This window comes from Neocloeon triangulifer, unplaced genomic scaffold (assembly GCF_031216515.1).
Source record: "Neocloeon triangulifer isolate White Clay Creek 2 clone unplaced genomic scaffold, ASM3121651v1 ptg000012l, whole genome shotgun sequence".
Taxonomy (NCBI): Eukaryota; Metazoa; Arthropoda; class Insecta; order Ephemeroptera; family Baetidae; genus Neocloeon; species Neocloeon triangulifer.
Window position 1 is genome coordinate 10,875,472 of NW_026775554.1, and position 18,662 is coordinate 10,894,133.

General features: G+C 37.0%; 1 protein-coding gene across 1 annotated transcript in view; it reads right to left on the reverse strand.

Moving 5' to 3' along the window:
- Positions 1-18,662, reverse strand: part of LOC132197883 (uncharacterized) — a 72,340-nt gene that overhangs the window by 13,936 nt on the left and 39,742 nt on the right. Inside the window, exons 4-5 of the mRNA XM_059621472.1 lie at positions 6,479-6,557; positions 1,757-1,774 (exon numbers count right to left, since the gene is read on the reverse strand). Of these exons, the coding sequence (XP_059477455.1) occupies positions 1,757-1,774; positions 6,479-6,557 (97 nt within the window). The remainder of the gene's footprint in view (positions 1-1,756; positions 1,775-6,478; positions 6,558-18,662) is intronic.

An 18,662-nucleotide genomic window follows, 5' to 3' on the forward strand; every position in this document is an offset into this window, starting at 1 on the left:
GACTCTCGGTCTCTTCGAATTATTCGCCGTCGCTGCCTGTCTGCGCCGACCGGTCGCAGATGATGTAGCTCGTAAATTTAATTTGTAACTTGGAACATAGAATAGACTCTCGCTTTATGTACTACCAACCTGCTACCGACTATACATACAATTTCTCTTTCACTACAAATTTTCTTTCTTGCCATGTTCCTCCAACTTTTTAAAAGCCCACATGGTTAATTAAACAAAAGAAATTTACTTCAGATTTTAGTTGAATTAATTTGCAGTCTCATTTTTCTTAATAAAATCATTCTAGTCAGTGAAATATAAGATATTACTTCTGTGCAATGAGAGCTTCTACTCACATTATAAATAATCATAATCAATCTCGGCTTTTACTTATTATTTCATCTATATTTGATTGAATGCAAAATTTAAAAAAAAAATGTGCCAAAATAAAATGTAGAAATATAGAATTTAATAACTATTTAAAATTTAAAACATAATTAAAAATATTTTAATTAAATAATTTAAGAAATCAAATTAAAATATAATATTAAAATATGTTTGTGATAATTATCTAAATTACAAATTTTTACTTGTATTACTAACCAATTCTATCAGAGCTATGAACAAAAATTAATAATTATTCGCTTGAGAATAGCAATATTTTCTTACGTTTATTCTACACTCTTAGTTTCCCCTTGTAAAAATAAATCAAACTACTTGAAATAAAAAATTAAATGATCTTAATTAAGATTTACGAATGTTATGAAAGACCACCGTGATATCACGACAGAAGTGCCAAATCCGCTATGTATCTGCTTCTCTTCCTTCTGCCAGTGCCAAGATTGATGATAATCGCGGTTGGGGACACAACTAATAATTCCGGATTTTCGCACCACGTGCAACATTTCATGCACGCCCTAATAATTATTAATGGATGGAATTTTAATTATCCCTGTGCTATGTGAGAGTCCGTGTAGGTTGATGGCGGTGGCCACCGCCGCGTTTTAATTAAACACGCCGGCGGCTCCGCTAATTATATTATCAAGTAATTAATAAGCAGGCCGCCGAGATTTGTGTGTACGAACGCGTGAGATTCATCTCCACGCAGTGTGAAGGAATGATCCGCGCGCGATAATCTGGTGGTCGGCGCCGGCCGCGTCCACTTTAATCAACGCTCATTTCATTAACGCCCTCTTGTTGGAAAGTGACGTTGCCTTGATTACAATCTACTCAAATTGTACAAAATATGAATTATGAGAGTGAAAATTTTGCACTTTCAAAACTAATTTTGTATTCAGTGAAAATTTCAATTCTATTTAATTTTATTTAAGAAACAACAAATATAACGATTTTATTATCATTTTCAAGTTCAATAATTCAATTATTTTAAATTTACGATCAATTTTTTGTTAGAGTGAAATAAATGAACGAAATAAATATTATTTACTTATATTTACTGCACTTACTGAATTTAGAAAAGATTATTTTGTGCCGTTTATTTTTTCTGAAAAAGCTAGATCTTAAATCATCAGCAATTATTTTGATTTGAATTTGGCATGTATTAAGTTTTGAATTTAATCCATACTTAATTAGTATTAATTGGAGTTTTTTCTTTCATACTTTCCTATAAAAGCATTCAAAATGCTTTCGCATTTGACGAACACACATTAAACGAACGGAAATTTTAATTGCATCCGTCGCATCCGTTTGCAGACAATTTTTTTAATTACTCACCGACGTGCTCAAATCGTGTCAAAAAGGCACTCACCTGTCGTAATAGTAGTCCCTGCAACAGAAAAAGCAGACAATGTTCAGTAAACTTGCGGCATCATTATTTCGTTCTGTTTGGTCGCTCGCAGCGAGAATGAAATGATAATTATTCATATATTATTATTCCAGGACACGTCGCGGCAATTACACAAACTGAATCGCGGCGTGTTTGCTCTTTTCTGAAGTGCAGCCTGCCCCGAATCACAATTATCAGCGGAGCAGAGGGTGATACAAAGCAAGCAGTTTTTATGGCCAGCGAAATCAGTGGCGGCGCAAACACCTTGGGGTGCGGCGGCATGACCAGAAAGCTGAGCAGCCGCGCCATCAATTATTCACCGCGCTCCAGTGCTTTCTTGGCTGGTCAAGCAGCGCCGAAGACACAACATAGGGACACGAAAATAATACATAAAGGAAAGGGAAGGAAAACAAATTATTAAAGGTATTATGATGAGAAAGGAATATTTTATAATACCAAAAATACAACATAAATAGATTATTTATTGAAAGCTGAAACGATTCAATTAGATTACATATTCTTATTGTGTGGAGATGTGAAAGAAACTTTTTATTCATTAAATTATTTTTAAGTATCATATTTTACATTTCAAAAGGAAATTAATTTTTCATCTTCATCATAGAAATTTTATTCTTTTCAGCTATTAAAAAAATCACACCTTCAAATTTTTACTGTTCTTCAATGTGAATTAAAGTTGACAAATTTGTGATTTAAAATCACACCCGTTTAAATTGAGTATCGGTTTTCCACCATTTTCAATATTTTTAACCAAAAGTTACTGCTTTAACCAAATTCCGATCATCTTCAGGTTTTGTCTCATTTGGCGGGCAAAGGTGCATTTCTCGGCTCGAAGTTTAGGAGTCCAATTTGTGTTTTTTTTTATCACGATTAAAAGGTCTTTTAAATTATGTCTACTTTCAGTAAAAAAGCTGATGGGGTCTTATAAAATAATGAAAATTCATGTCCGGAATTTTGCAATTTAGCGGCCAATGCTGCAGAAAATACACACTCTAGTGACAAATCTCAGCACGTGCAAGTATAAACATTAAAAGAGAAGAGATGATAACAAACGCGAATAAAACGAGGTGCAAAAGAAGCCTGTTTTACTTTTCCTTCTGCTGCACAACGCTTATCTCCTGCAGAGCCCACTCTCCACTTTTCTTATTTATTTGCTTATTTAACAAACAATGAGTTTTAATTTTCGAGCTGCGCGCAACACTGCCATAAAAGTGGCTCATCCATTTTATTTCCACCGCTGCCGGCACTTTATTCGTTTCATTCTCGGCGCAGCCCATTCACTCGTCCACCCTCGCGCCGCATCAAAAGTGTACGAATATTTATATTATGTGTAGCGAGGTTATGTAACAAACACAACTCGCGTCGCGTGTTCCCGCTGCCAACTTTTATTCTCGCTCGCAGCCAACTGGAATTAATCAACCGAAACATCATCATCTTACAATTAAATTCAAAACTAAAACACAATACAACTTTTAACAAAAAACCCTAGAATTTCGTAATCCAACCGCAAAAAACTGTGTTTTATGCGTAAGTTGAAAAGAATGATATTAAAATATTGAAGATCATTTTAACAAATATTTGAATGTACTGAATTAATTTAAAATCAATTTATTTTTAATAACAATATACTCTATCTGATATCATTAAACTGTGTGTCCTTTTGCAACAATATTTTAATTCAAGCATTATTTATGTCCTAATTACGCATTCTATTATAATCAGTTTTATAAGGCAAATATTAAGGGATTAATTTAAAAAAAAGTTTTTAGCTTATCAACTTTCAATCATGATTTTTTTTTTATTAATTCTCAAAACACATTTATATATTTTATTAGAATATTAAAAAGGGAAAGATTTGCTGACATAAAATTAGTTTCGTTGAACGAAACGATATCGTTTTGAATTTCGCCGCCGCATTACGATGAATAAAAGGCGATTTTGAGTGCCTCACTCTCTAGCTGGGCGTGCATGCTATTCGTCGTTTGAATCTCTGCAGCAGCAGAGTGTGAGAGCGAGAATGAATGGCTGCGAAAATGGCTCGATTAGGGGTGAATGGGGTGGTGTTAACACGGGGTAAAAGCACACCCTGCGCTTTTTCTCTCTCTCCTTTTTCCACTCGGGTGGTGGCACTCGATGAAAATCAATTGCATATTGACTCTCTCAGTCAGGCTCGAAGCGTATCATGCGTGAAAACAGGCACTAAAGTGTAAAAAGTAAATATGCACGAGGCTCAGCCAGCGACGGAACTGTTGCTCCGATCGCCGAGGAGAAAGAGACAAAGCGAAATGACTAATCAAACAACCCTTGGATTTTTGTTTTCCCGAACTTTGAAAAGTGGCATTGAAAGCTTCATAAACCCACAAAAGCAGCCGCTTGAAATATTGCTAGCTCGCGTGTCTTGTCAAATGTTTGTGTTTGCGTCGCCATATCAATTTGTCACAGGAGTAAAATATCCGAGAAATATATATCTGAAATTTAAAAAAGAAAAGCAAGCTTGGAGAAGAGCGGCTGTGATTTTAGCGAGCACTGAATTTTTGTTAGTTCTGCGCTGCACCGACGAAATGGATTCAATTATTCGGCTAATTGAAAGTAAACACACAGCTCTGGTGATCAATAATTTTCCAATCGCTCCCCTTTTCTGCAGTACACGTGACAAAAGAGAAAAAAAAATGAGACGCCGCCTAAGAATTTCCTTACTTGCGAAATATAAATTGAAAAGAAAAAATTTCCGGACGAGGAAAGGGAAGAAAGAAGTACAACATTTGGAAGGAGTCAAAAGTTCTCCATGAGAGTGAATTTTCCGCTCGCGATAGCGGAATGACGAAAAAGAATGGGCGGCTGCTGCTGGTGAGCAGTTGATCTCGGCGAGATTTATGCTCACAAGGTATGCTCCCGAGATGACACACCCCGATTTCAATGAAAATTGGTGTACAACTTCTACTACCCATTGGTACCCCAGAACGGTCATTAATTTTTGCCCAATTTTCCTTGTTTAATTTTTGCCATTTAAACTCCATGTAATTTGAATTACATTGGAGAAATCAGATGTAGGCAAATTATATACACAGAGGACGCTTTTGTTGCCTACATTTGATAGTTTTTAACATGCGTTTTAATGTAAACTACCCTCCCTTGTGAAATTGGGCAACTTTTGATAGCCATTCCAGAACACCCAAGGGTAGTGCAAGTTGCATACCAACTTTCAACAAAATCGGCGTGTGTCATCTCGGGAGCATACCTTGTCAGGTGTGATTTGCGCACCTGTGCTCTCGCACTACATATTCATTTCGGCACGCTGGCCTCGGTCGATTCGGAATCAATGGCAAACGTGTGTACGCAGCGAGGTGATACCAAAGTCAAACACGCAGAGGAAAAGGAAAGGTGCGGAGGTGAAATGAGTGTGTTGCCTCAGAAAAATAGTAAAAATTGTGCGAAATATATGATAATCCAAATATAGGCTGGTACAAAATTTTAGGACCAAAATTCTGTTTAAAAATTGTTAATATTTTAATACCAATGCATGAATTTGTTTTTTAAACAATGAAAAGCGTAATGGTTTTCTTCAAAATTGAGGTCACGTTTCATCAGCGTCATACACAGGTTGAAGGTATTAACGATTTTAAGTTTTAGTTTTTATAAAACGTTGATATTATGGATTTTTAAAGACAGTAAAAATTGATGCACAAAAATTTATTGCAATCAACCTAAGTCAACCGAGGCGGAGGATGGGTCTTCATGATCTTGAAATTTTTCAAAATTATTGCTGGTGGTGCTGTTTGCTGTTTCTTCCAACAATTTTTTTTTTTTTTTTCAAATAAATTGTTTTCAAAAATTGAATACAAAACAATCAGAAGAATATAAAATCAATATCCAACATAAAAATTATTGATTATAATAGATTTAAAATTCTTCAGAATTTATTTGATTACCTACAAAATCACCCATGTATGGAAACCGTATTTCTATGCCAAAATGAATAAAAATATTTAGCATCTTTACTTATTCAATATTATTCAAAAGTAGATGTTGTTATCACTTATCGCTATTTTAAATAAAATGTTATCTCATCTCCATTAATTTAAACGCATGTTTTAACAGGTTGCCCCAATTAATTAGTTGTGTGAATTTTCAAAATTAATTTATCATTTATTCTTTTAAAATTTCTTAAATTTTCTATACAATTTTTTTTACTCATAAAACGAATAAATCCCATTATCACGTTTTGTTGGTTCTTTGTACCGACGGTGGAAAATACATTTGATTGTTTATCCCTTTTCTTGGAACTCATAAAAATCGCAACAAATAAAACCAACTGTTGCTGCAGAAAATTGCGAGCATACGTGGTGAATGTTTAATGGGGCCATGCTGCCGTGAAGGCGGCGAAGGTAAGTTGATATTTCGAGAGAAAATAAAGAGAAAACTCACATACACACGGCGAACGAACAAATTTGGCGGATGGGGTCAAAATAACAATGAGCGCGGCTTTGTGTGCGGCAACAATGCTACTCGGGGGCTTTGTTGCGGCGCCAGTTTTATTCATGAGCGCCGCTCTTTTGCATATTTCAATGCAGCCGCTACTCGAGCGGGCTCTTTTGTTGCGCGCGTTCACTGCTCAGCCATTGTTGTGGTTAAGAATAAGGAATCAACTACGGCAAACAGCATCATTTATTCAGGGCCAAAACTCACCAGTCGTTGCCCGTTTTGGCGTTGTTTTGCCTCTTGCGGCCGGTCTGGTGCGCCTTGGGCTCAGCCACCATGTTCACATCTGAAACAAAAATTAACACAACATAAATGTATTTTTATTGTGCTAGTCAATTCAAATTTTGTAGTATAAGATATTTTATTTATATTCATTACTTATATCATTTAAAACATAAATTTAAAACAATAGTTTAAACCGGTTTATACTTTAAAAAATATTTTGTAACATTATTAATTTTTTTAGATTATTGAAATTATTTGTTTTTATTCAAATATTTATTCAAAATGTCATATTGTGTGATGCAATGCAATGTTATTTCTTTTTAAGCATTTATAAATTTAACTCGCTGTTGCTCTAGTATTAGTATGTACATATAAATTAAAACATGTCGCACTTTGAAACTAAAATTACATTCTTATTCTAAATTCTCCGTTTTTTTTTTTTTTTTTTTAGCTAAATGAGTAATAATTACAAAACTCAGGAATTAAACTTAAAGAATCCCCAAAATCAGCAATGAAACATGTGTATTTATGATGTGGGTTGTTGAATAGAAAAAAAACCCGTTTAAATAAGAATCTCCGCTCTTGAGTCTCGAAGTAAGAAAAAGCATGATTTGTTTTAACGAGAAAGCTCATGGTATTTTTTTCTGTTTTCGAACGAATTAGAGAAAAGCTGGAGCGTGCGTCTCCTTCGTCGCCGGTGGCTTTCGTCGAGGATTTATTAAGAAAGAAGTGCCTGCTCGGTCTAGATGATGGTGTTTGTTCTGCTGTTTTGATTTTGTGGGCCAGCCAGAGTTGAAAATAAATGCAGCACTAGTGGTGGTGACGGCTTCGGCGTGCTGACTTTTTATGCCCCGGGACTTTGCGAAGAGATTTAAGAGGAAAAGCTCCATTTCCCCAAGACTTTACCTGGGATTAAAGAAGGGCATTTTGCGGCGCAATTTGGAATTCAATTTTGCACCGCTGCGCTGGCTGACAAATAAATAAATTTGGGAAGCGGGCGAGCGAGCTGTTATTATGATAATAACACTAAAACCAAAACAACGTTCCGGCTGCACAAACACACCGAGCGTCTGAGAAGAAGGAAAACGCGAGGGAAAGAAAGTAGCGGCGCGCATTTGCATTTAAATTTTATTGCCGGAGAGCTGGCTGTGTGACACAATTTAGACAATTGTCAGCTCGCAAAAAATATAACGGAGGAAACACAAGTGGAGCTGCAGCGTTTTTCCTAACTCCAAACTCCTTCTCAAGAGGACCCAAAGCAGACAAACCGTGTACAAAAAGAGGTTATAGGGGTGAATTTGCATTTTAGCTTAACCGAGCCTTTTAAAAACATTACTCTTCACTTTAAAACTGAAAGCAAATTGTTAAAACAAAATTTCCTATCCACTAAGAATAAAATGAGTAGTGATGTTAAAAAAAAATTCACACTCAATTTTTTTTCATAAGGAAATATAAGTAGCGTCAGTTTAAAGACAAGAAAATTTAAATATATAAAATTATTTGTTGCTAAGTGCATTCTAGATTATTTAAATTTATACAGGGACTTTAATATTATATTATTTAGGTAACTTTAACTATTCATTTGGAAAAATCTAAACTTTCCAGTAATTTTAAGCTCTTGAAAAAGTCTAATAAAAATGTTAGTACAAGTTTCTATTGCTGCACAACAGAGTCAGTTTGATGCGGCAAAACAATATTATTCCGGTCTGATCTCGGTTGGTCGAAGCTTACAGGGGAAGTACGGAATCATGCCAAGTAGAGCAAGAGCGATTCAAATGCGCCCCAGAAAACTTTTCACCATTCTAAACTCTGAACGGAAGAACGTCCATCTTCTCAATTTATTTCATTTGCTCGAATATGAATTTATTTTTTTCTGCCCGAAGTCATGCATTTGAGACGGGCAGATTAGTAATGTGCTATTTTCGAGTTGGCCGAGGAGCAATAAATTTATTTAGGTGAGCGAGTGTAGTTGGCTTGATAATTAATGAGCGGCTTTATGAGGTGTTGTGTCGTCTAAATTTGGACTTGTCACTCAGTCCGCGACGAAAAGGATATGGCGGCGCTCCGAAAAAAAAATCCACCACCACTAGATCTCGCGTTTCCCTTTTGCTGCCGGCGCGTTAAAATATGAGGCTAATTTTTTAAGATAAGCCACATTGAGTGCAAGCGGCGAATTATTTTTCTCATCTGCGCGGAGCGACGTCTTCCCGCAGAGCGAGCAGATGGCTGCTCGAATAAAAATAACGCAGAGAGACGAGTGAGAAGTTTTTCCTCCCAAATGGGAGCCAGCGCCTCATTTTTTAATATATTTCGCAGGCTGCAAAGTAAGTAAGTTTTTATTTTATTGTTATTTGGCAGCGGCTGCGGATCAGATAGAAAAATGAGCGCATAAATAAAATCAGCGGCAGCAGCGATGGCGGTGCTGCTGATACCGCAAAATTGTAAAAAGTGGAGCCACTAAAACAAAACACACACAACGCGCAGAGGGAATACGGAGCCAAAACGTGCTTACGGAAGAGTGATAGATAAGACAATGGGAAAATTATTTTCGGCTTGGCTCGGCTTCAGCAGCGCGGAGGAAAGCGAATTATGTGCGCACTTATGCCGCATTAAGGCCGAGGCGTCGTTTTTGTGTTCAGCGCCGAAAATACATAAGAAACAGAAACAGCGTCAGGAATAAATTTGTGGGGAGAAGGAGGAAACCACACAAACGGTTATTGGGAAGATGATTCAGCGAAGGCGATGAATGGCTTCATTCGAAGAATTTATTTCATCCAATTTGACACAACTTATTGACTTTTAACAACCACCATAAGACAACTTCCAGTTTAATTAATAAATTATCTTTTTTTTTTAAATTGTAAGAGAATTACAAATTATTTATTTTGCAGAGCTTCTTCAATAGCTCCATTGGAAAATATTCTTCTAAGTTTCTCCAAGTAAAAATAATAAAACGCCAAAATCTAAACTGGGCAGTGATTATAAAACAATAAAAAAGGGAAAAATTAACACTTTTCCACTTTCAAGTCCAAACGATTTAAACAATATCAACAGATTGAATTAATTGGTAAGGAAGAAGGTGTCCTAAAATTAATATATAGAAAATGGAAAATATCCTAAAATTAAAAAAGGAAAACAAATAAAATGAGCAAATTTTTTTAACGTTCTACAAGGAAATAAAATTAATTAATAATTTCAGGAGAATTAATATTCAATTTTTAACAACTTGTGATGTTTCATGTTTGTCAATCTATCAAACTAAAACATTTAAAGCAGCACATTTCTACTCCTGATCGATTTGAATCACCACCTGCAAATTATCAATTACACCTCGCATCGTCGTGTGCAGCGAAGGGGTGACGTGAAAACAGATCGCAGCCGTAAAGCCAAAAGATAAAGGTGTGCATCTTGCGCGAGCACAAATTTAATGCAAACATAAACACATAGACGAGCGTTCGCCAGTAAGAGTAATGAGAGGGTTCTTCTCCCCTCTCTAGCGTATGTTTTTATCTTGTAATTAGATACGTGTGTATGGTGTGCTCCCCTTGCAATTTACAACTTCCTGCGAGAGCAGTGTGTTATCAGCCAGAGACCTATGCAAATGCTCCCACAGTTGGGCTGTTCGCATGTCTGGGCCTAATCAAGGCCACGGGCAGATAACCCGAAAATCATCGGAACTGACGCACTTGTAATTTATGCCCTCTCGCCCGCCGCTGTAAAAATTAATGGCCGACCATGCAACTCTCGAATTTCACTGGCACCTTCTTTCTGACTATCTTCTTTTTCGACCGGAGATATCGCATGCACGTAAGTGGGGCTCATCGATCTCTATCAAGTTTTGTTTAAGTGCTGCTTTCGTAGTTTAATGTTTGCTCGGCGTGCGTGGACTGATGTTTCGACATGGCTGTGAGACTTTCACTGCCAGAGTCAATAGTGGATGGAAAATAACTTCCTATCTCTTGCAGGTGTTTAAAATGAGAGGGAGAGTGTTGGATTTTTATTTCATTTATTTTATATAAATTGAAGCACAATTATTTTTAGGTAAAGAAGAATCTAGGTTAATTTCACTCAATATGGAAAAGTAATTCACAATTTGACTAGAAATTTTTCTTTTGATGTCATGTTTTACTTCTACATTTAAAGTTTTTATATACTAACAACACAAAATAAAATATTAATAATAAATTTTTACCTTTTTTTTAATGTTTTAATAATTTTAATATTTTAATTAACATAATTTGCATTATTTATTATATTTTTTCAGAATCTTATTAAACTAAAGATAAAAATTTTAGTTGTTATATTAAAACTCTGTTTCAGTGTAACTAGTTAAGCACAATAAATAAAAACAAATAATTATAACTTTGTGCATTTGATATCTTATATATAATAATAAAAGACTACAATCTGATAAGAGGTCTTGAAGAATGGCATGCTGTGTGTAAGAGAAAATACATTATTGTTCAAAATCAAATTAAATCAAACATATCGTCAAAACCTAATAATCCATATCTTCCTTAATAATAATAATGCATTAGTAAAATAAGTTCCTAATAGCTGTTGTTTCAGCTAGAGATAATTATTTCTAATGATACGGAATGGAGCACAAAATTCAAAATTAATGACCCGTTCATGTCGCATTAAAGACGAATCTTTAGTCATTTGCTTAATTGTCCTCAGCTCTTGGATTGGCTCAATTTATATCCAATCGATTCGCTCCAGTTCTCCCATTATCGCCCCCTCAAGAAAAATATACTGTCGTGTGTCATTATCGTGGGAAGAACGCACCAGCTCCAAGTACCGTTATTACTGCTTGTCAGAGTACCAAGACGTGCAATCTTTAAAGCGGATTCAACTTATCAACTCAAGATGAATTCTTCACCAAAAGTGCATAAACCACCAATTCGTGAGAAATTTTTAAAAATTTGAGATATAAACAAGTAAACTTTGTATCAAAGAATATGTAGATTTTGTTTTATAAATAATTCAAATAAATTACGGAGAGATTCACAATATTCTAACTGCCGCATTATCTGCAATCCACTTTAAAAGCAAGAAGTACTCCGTACTGCAACCTGAAATTAATTCCAAGACGGTCTCCAATTTGCGCGACAAACTCGGAATGATTTGCATTCGGAAAATCTTCAGGTGTTCCCTGTGAAAAAAGGCACGGGCGTGTACGCGGGTTGTTATCCGCAGAGCAGCAATTTATTCAATTAGCGTCACAACATGCGATTTGCCGCTTGTCGGAAAATGAAAATATTCTCTCCACTCGCATTCGAAAGTCAAACATTATTCCGGGTGGTAGCTTTAATTAGAGACCCCGAGCTTTTGGTTCGTTAAAACTGAAGACGGATATTGAACCCGCGGTGTGATTTACGTGTACGGCGACAAATTTAATCCCTTTTAAGTCTCTCGTGCGGAACTGTTAATCCTGCAGTTGCGAAATTGCGCGACTGCAGCAGCACAATTAAGCAGCAGCTGCTCGCGTAATTAGCCAGCCTTGAGCAGCCTCCGGTTAGCCGCAGCAGCCGCAATCCGGATGACACCCCAGCCGTAATGAGAAGAGCAAATTCTACTTCTTTGGCTTCTCGTCGGAAATAAAAAAAGGAGTGAAACGACAAACAGCTTACTAGGTTAAGCTTAATGACGCGTGCCAATACCAATTAGAAAGAAGAATAACATTTTTACACATTCTACAATTACTAAAAAACTGAAATAAACAATTTTATAATTATGATATGATATATATCATATCAAATATAATAAAATTTACAAATAATGAAATTTTATTATATTTTACAGAACAAATAATTTACATCTCGTTAATTTAAAATTGAAATTTGTTACGGCATTTTGTGAGAAGAAGAGAACTATAAAGTTTTAAATCATTATAAAACATGAAATTTATCATACACGCCATAATGATTTTTTAAGGCGGATGGTATGAAAAGGGAGGGAGATCGTGCACGGAGTTAGTAAATTCGCCGTCGGAATTGGACGCGCGCCGGGCAATTTTCCGCATAAATTTGTGTCAGTTCGAGCGACATTAAAAGTCGCAAAGCGGGAAAAGACGCCTCCGTTCTCATAATTCCGGCGTGTGTTTTTGTCGTTTCGGATTTTTGCTGGTGTTTCGCCGGCGAATGAAGCGAGCGAGTAAGCGGGCGAGCCACATAAAAAAGTTTTCGCAGCAGCGAAAACAAGGGGGTGGCAGGGCGAGGCCGGCACTCGTCGGCGCGTAATCAAGTAGTCGCAGTTATTTAAAACTTAAATTAGTTTCTGATGCGTCATAAACACACAACTCGGCTGCGAGAAATTGAAAAACTTTTTGCAGGTGGCCCGATATTATTAATTTGGCCTTGAGCTGCAGGCCAATTAAACTTGTACGCGCTCTTTTTTTTCCTTTGGGGGCCCCTGGGAGGTCCGACCAAGCCGATGGATAGCTTTTTCGAACAGGACCGGCCAACTTTACAGCCCGTCCCCGAGAAATGCTGCTGCCGAGTTGTGTGTGCTCCTAATTTTTATTGCCCAATTATCGGCAATTCAGCCGAGACAGATAAAACGAGGCTGGAAATTAGACGTGATGGCCCGAATAAAACCTGCTATTAGCACGCGGCCAACTTTACAACTCGCGTTAACCGGCCGGAGCAGAGGAGAGCCGAGGAAATATAAAAAGGATCTGTCCGTTTTGATCTCGTCACGTTCTGCCGTGTCCTCTCGCACTCACGTACCAAGTTTTGCGGAGAAAAAAATTGATATTGGACTTGTTGTTCTTTTCCTTGAGAACGACTTTTATTTGAGAAATAAGGACAACTTTGACACCTCGCAATAATCGACATGGGCATAATTCACCCAGGACTTTTAGTTCCTTGTTTTCAGTTTAGAAAATCAAATATTGGAATCATTTCACCGCTTTTGCTTATCTACAATTTCATTATTAACATGTTGTTATTTTTTATGAATACAAGTTGAATTTCCCATTTAAAGATTTGAATAAAATTATAAGAACTAAAATAGCAGCATGTTTATTTTAAAGCAAAAGAAATATTGCAAATTTGTATAATAATTTTCAAATGTAAATATGTGTTTTTTACCAACATTTTTGTTTGTATTTCTTAGCCTTCTTTTTCATTACAAAAAAGATAAGTCTTTAAATATCAATAGTTCTTTTAAAGAACTTTGACATCAGCTTTTATGATTATGGTGATGCTTTTTATTATTTTATGCTCGTCTGCACGTTCGTTGCGTTGCAGAAAAATCGATAGCCCTGACTGGCGATGGGGGAAGACCAGCGGCGTTTGGTTGTATGCAGCCCGCTCGGCGTATGCACTCAGCGGGTTGCATAAGCGGCAATGCGCCAGGCGCACGTCACAATGTTAATGTCGCTCTCGCCAAACCAAAATTAAAAGAGGCGTTGTTCAGCTATTTAAAACAATTTCGTGACTGGAAGGCACTTGGCGTCAAGGATGTTTTATTTTCGGATTTGTTTGTTTTGGTGCCGTCGTCCCGAAGTGCATCTGTCGAGGTGAGAATGCTATTCTACATAAGTAGTTAGTTCCCTTGGCACACACCGTCAGTGCATCCTGGTGCCGTCGGGCTCTCGGCAGACAGATTCCAGTGAGATGGCCAAGTTTATTGCTCTGCTGAGGTGAAAAGAAACTTCCGGTTTTGGGGAACGCTTAAATTTTGCAAACTGGTATCAAAAATGTAGAAACTGACCATCAGAAAACTAATATACTATTGATTAATTTTCTCTAGTTAAATATTTTTATATAATATAAAACTTAAATCAAATCATTTGTCTGCACAAAAATATTTATATTTTTTATTTTTAGATATAATTTTTATTCGCATGTAAAAATGCAAAAAGTATTAGGACTGAATATTTTAATAATTAAATACAAATTTAAAACAACAAATATATAGATATTTTGAGCAGTTATAAATAGTATTGTTTGACAAACCTCACTGTTTGGCGCATAAATCGCCGAAAAGCATTTTTATTTTCTAGTTTCACATGCTTCGCATTTTTTCCGCGCGCAAAAGATCGATTCCGACCTCATTATACATTAAACAAAAAAGGCAGGCGCGCCGCAAATTCGGCGTCACAAATCCAGATTTTCAGCCTGCAGGGTCGAAACAAAGAAAGCCAAACCAGCGCGAGGGCAAACAGGATGAGAGAGAGAGGATATTTTCGGTATTTCGCCGGCACCGTGGCTTTTGAGCGCATTTTTTATTGTCGGGCCGTGCTTGCTGCGGGTGGTTTATTTTATTTTTACGTCCCTTGCCTACATTTTATATCTCTCTCTCGAATCTGCACTGCTGCTTTTACGGTGGCGGTCCGATTAATCGAACTAGAGTGAGAGAGCGAAAGGAATAAAACAATGCGAGCCACGTCATCGCGGGCCGGGTCTAATTGATTGGGCTAATGCTCGAGTCGTGTCCCTTTTTACGGCGGCCCCGGGATAAATAAATGGCCGGACAAATGAGCAAATAAATAAATGGACGGATGAATGAGTGAGAGAGTGCAGCTGATCAATGGGTGTTTCTTTTCCGAAAGGAGCGAACGCTGCACCAGAAAGAGGGACAGACTAGCCAGGCTGGCAGACGACCAACATTCCTCTATTCCGCGGCTAATAAATAAACATGCGGCTCTTCGCGCCTGCCTTCTTATTTATGCAGCATTCCTGGCCTCTGATATTCCTCTTTAAAAACTGTTCGTTTTAGGAAATATTTAAAGCATCTTAAAAAGAGTGATTAGGAATTTTAATGATAACTAAAACTGTCTAAAACCTTGCCAATAACTAAATATTCAGTAAACATCACAAAATTACATTAATTCTAGAGATGTTTCCAAGATAATAAGAAGTATAAACGTACTTATTATTATTTTTATCAATTTTAAAATATTTTGTGATAAATACCCAAATTAAAATTTAAAGGTGTATAAAAATTGCACTCGCAACAAATTTTAATCACTTTGGAGAGAAAATTCTGCGCCAGTCTAGCCGCTTGTTGCACTTTTAGGTCGACGCGTGAGGTCATCGACACCCAGTAGGTGCGGCGCTCATTAAAAAAGACTGCTCACCGCGCAAATCCCTTCGGTCGACTTTAATTGAGTTGACGACATATACTAAAAAAGTGAGCGACAGACGCGCTGCCAGCCGAGGGAACACATTAGCCAACTTTGTTTTATAAATCGGCTTTGTGATAAATTTTTTTCTAGAGAATAGCAGGAGTAAATAAACAAGCATAAGGAGGGGCTTTTTACACCTGGGCGAGAAGCAGCAATATTTATTTGGCAGACACACAAGTCACATAAAAATGACTATTTATGACTGCAGCGCGGTGGCGGGCGAGAACGCCACGCGTATAAATCAGCGCCTGACTGATTTTCGCTGTCGCACATAATCTATCGACTAAAGAAAAAAATCCTTGCCTGCCGAGAAAGATAGCTCATTTATTAAACACAAAATATTATGGCATTAAATAAATTGAGATAAGTAAGCCATTTTAGCGGCAAAACTCAAATTTTAATGTTTGTGCTCAAATTTATCTACTTTCAAATTTTTCTTCTTATTAAAGTCATTTAACTTTAAATTATTTAAAAAAATATATATATTTGATCACTTTTATTTTTTAATAAATTTAGTTATGAAATCAGAACACTGTATACAATAACTGCTCAAAGTAAAATTTGAACCTCAGCTAAAATCTACAATTTTGATAATAACCAAAAGGAAAATTGAAGGAAAGCGGAAATTTAAGTCAATGTGCGTCCAACAGCACTTTACGAGGCGATTAAATTTGGAATCAGCGCAGCAACGCCCGCAGGGGATAAACACGGCGGCAAAATTAGGTGTAGGAAATTACCATAAAATGTGTTGTCGGCCGTGTGTGGCAATTACAATAAAGGCGGCGGGACAAGTCGTGTGCAGCCTAATGTAATGAAATGTGCGGCGGCGTTTTGCCGTCCAGTCAGGCGGAGAGTCAAAGTTTTGGAAGTCGGACGAAGCGAGAGCGAAAGAGCATCTCGGGGGCAAACTTGGCGAATATTTCACATTCAAGCCTGCCAACAACAATAATTGCTATTTTCTCGGCTTCCTCCCCGGACCTCCAACTTGGTAGGTCTTTTACAACGTACGTGTGCAACCGCTCGCACGAACGGTCTCTGCCAGGATGAACTGCATCTTCCTCTGAATTATGGCAAGGAAAGATATCAGAGTTCAATAAGGCGATACTTTTCCGATAATTTTGCGGTTTGTTTGGTGCCTCGATTATCTTACTTGTTAAGAAACTTAAACTTGTAAGCGATTTCAGAATTAAAATCCTTTGGTAATATAAAAATAATCATATAATTTTTACGTTTGTATCACGAAAATCAACAATATATTACGTTCTTTTATAATTTGGAGGTCCCAGTGAAATAGAAGCAAAATGAAAACAAATTCATTTTATGAATGCCGAATTTTAAATTTTTTTTGTCACAATAATTTGCCAGTTTATTTGATTAAAAATATAATTTCATTCATCTATTTCAATTTTAATCTATTTACCACCTATATAGATAAAGTTTTTTAGTTTAATTGATTCCATTGATGATAACAAAAGCTAGAGAGCTTCTCTCATTTCGCAGCGAAGCATTTAAATTGAAATTGACTTTGTTGCAAAAGCAATTAGCAGGCTGTGTATCGTTTGCAGATTGAATTTGCTTTCGTTTGCTTCTTTTGAGCGACGGCGTGTGAAAAGAACTGAGCCAACAAAACACACACAGCATCTTTTTGAGCAGCTCTAGCAAACCGGTACGTGCGTCATCTTGTGTTCTTCGCCGCTGCTCTCAAGTATTCAAAGATAGAGCGTTTGAGAGAAGCGGCAGAAGAAGAAGAAAGAGGAGGCAGACTGTGCCAACATCTGATAACAAATAAATAAATAGATCACCCTCTGGCTGCCGAGAACAGTTCTGCACCTAATTTGCTATCTCAAGAGCACAATCGTGGCTTCTCTTCGCGAGAGCATAACGACGCTCTCGGAATAATGTGAGAGCGCCAGGGAGCCCTTAAAATGTTGCGCAAATTTAAAAGCGGGTGCCGCCTGTTTCTGAACAAGGAAAGCGCAACGGCGATCTTAAGTGGCAAATTAGCTGACTTGTACTGATTCACACAGCTCAGGTTGTTTATTCACATGATATCAAATGGCTTCATAAATTTTTCTTTTATTATTTATTTGAATTTAATTTAAGGGAAATTTTCAAAAAGACATAATGTACGTTAAGAACTTTTGGAAATATGCTTTGATTGAGCGTATTTTGCTTAAACTTCTGATGGTGAGATCAAAAAGACCCCATCCGCCTCGATTTTAATAATTAATTGCGTTCACCCACTTCTTGAAAATTTCACAGGATTAAATTTCAAAAAATTAGATTTTTTAAATTGATAAAATGTTATATTAATTAAAGACAATATAGACGATTTAAGTACTGAGTAATTGATGAAAAAATTTAAAAAGAAAATCATTTAAAATTTATAGTTCTTAACGGCAGCTTGAGCTCATTAAACTGCCTGCGAAACAGAATTTACTCCTTGCAAAAGTGCGGTGGATTAGAAATTGCTGCGGCTCCTTTTGAGTAAACAGCCGGCAGAGAGCGGTTTATGCGTAGTATGAAGCAAGGCAAACCTAATTAAAATTTCAGCGAAAGTTGCCCGGCTAGGAAAATCCCATCATTTTTCACGCAACGCAAACGATGAGGCTCCTCTCGAGGGTGGTCCAGAAATAATGAAAGCCCGCGGCCACGCAGTTTATATATTTAAATAAAGTCTGTCTGCGTGTGTGTACTTAGCATAGGATGGAGAACGAGAGCAAGGAATTCGACCAGCTTTTGGCCCGCAGGTAAGAAAGCAGCGCGCAGAGATGTCTGGCCGTATTTCACCTTTGTGTTTTGCGGTCTCGCTTCTCCGCTGAGGCGCGGCGCGTGTGCTGCCGGTATAATAATAACAGTAATGCTAATAATAATGAAATTCACTCTCCACTGCAGGCTCAAAATCTTGGCCTCTCTTTCTTGGCGCATGCAGCTTAATTAGCATCACTTTTACGGCCCAACCTTACAGCATACCAACAGGGCATAAATATACTCGCACGCACCGAGCTCTCGGCTGCCGCACTTTGTTAC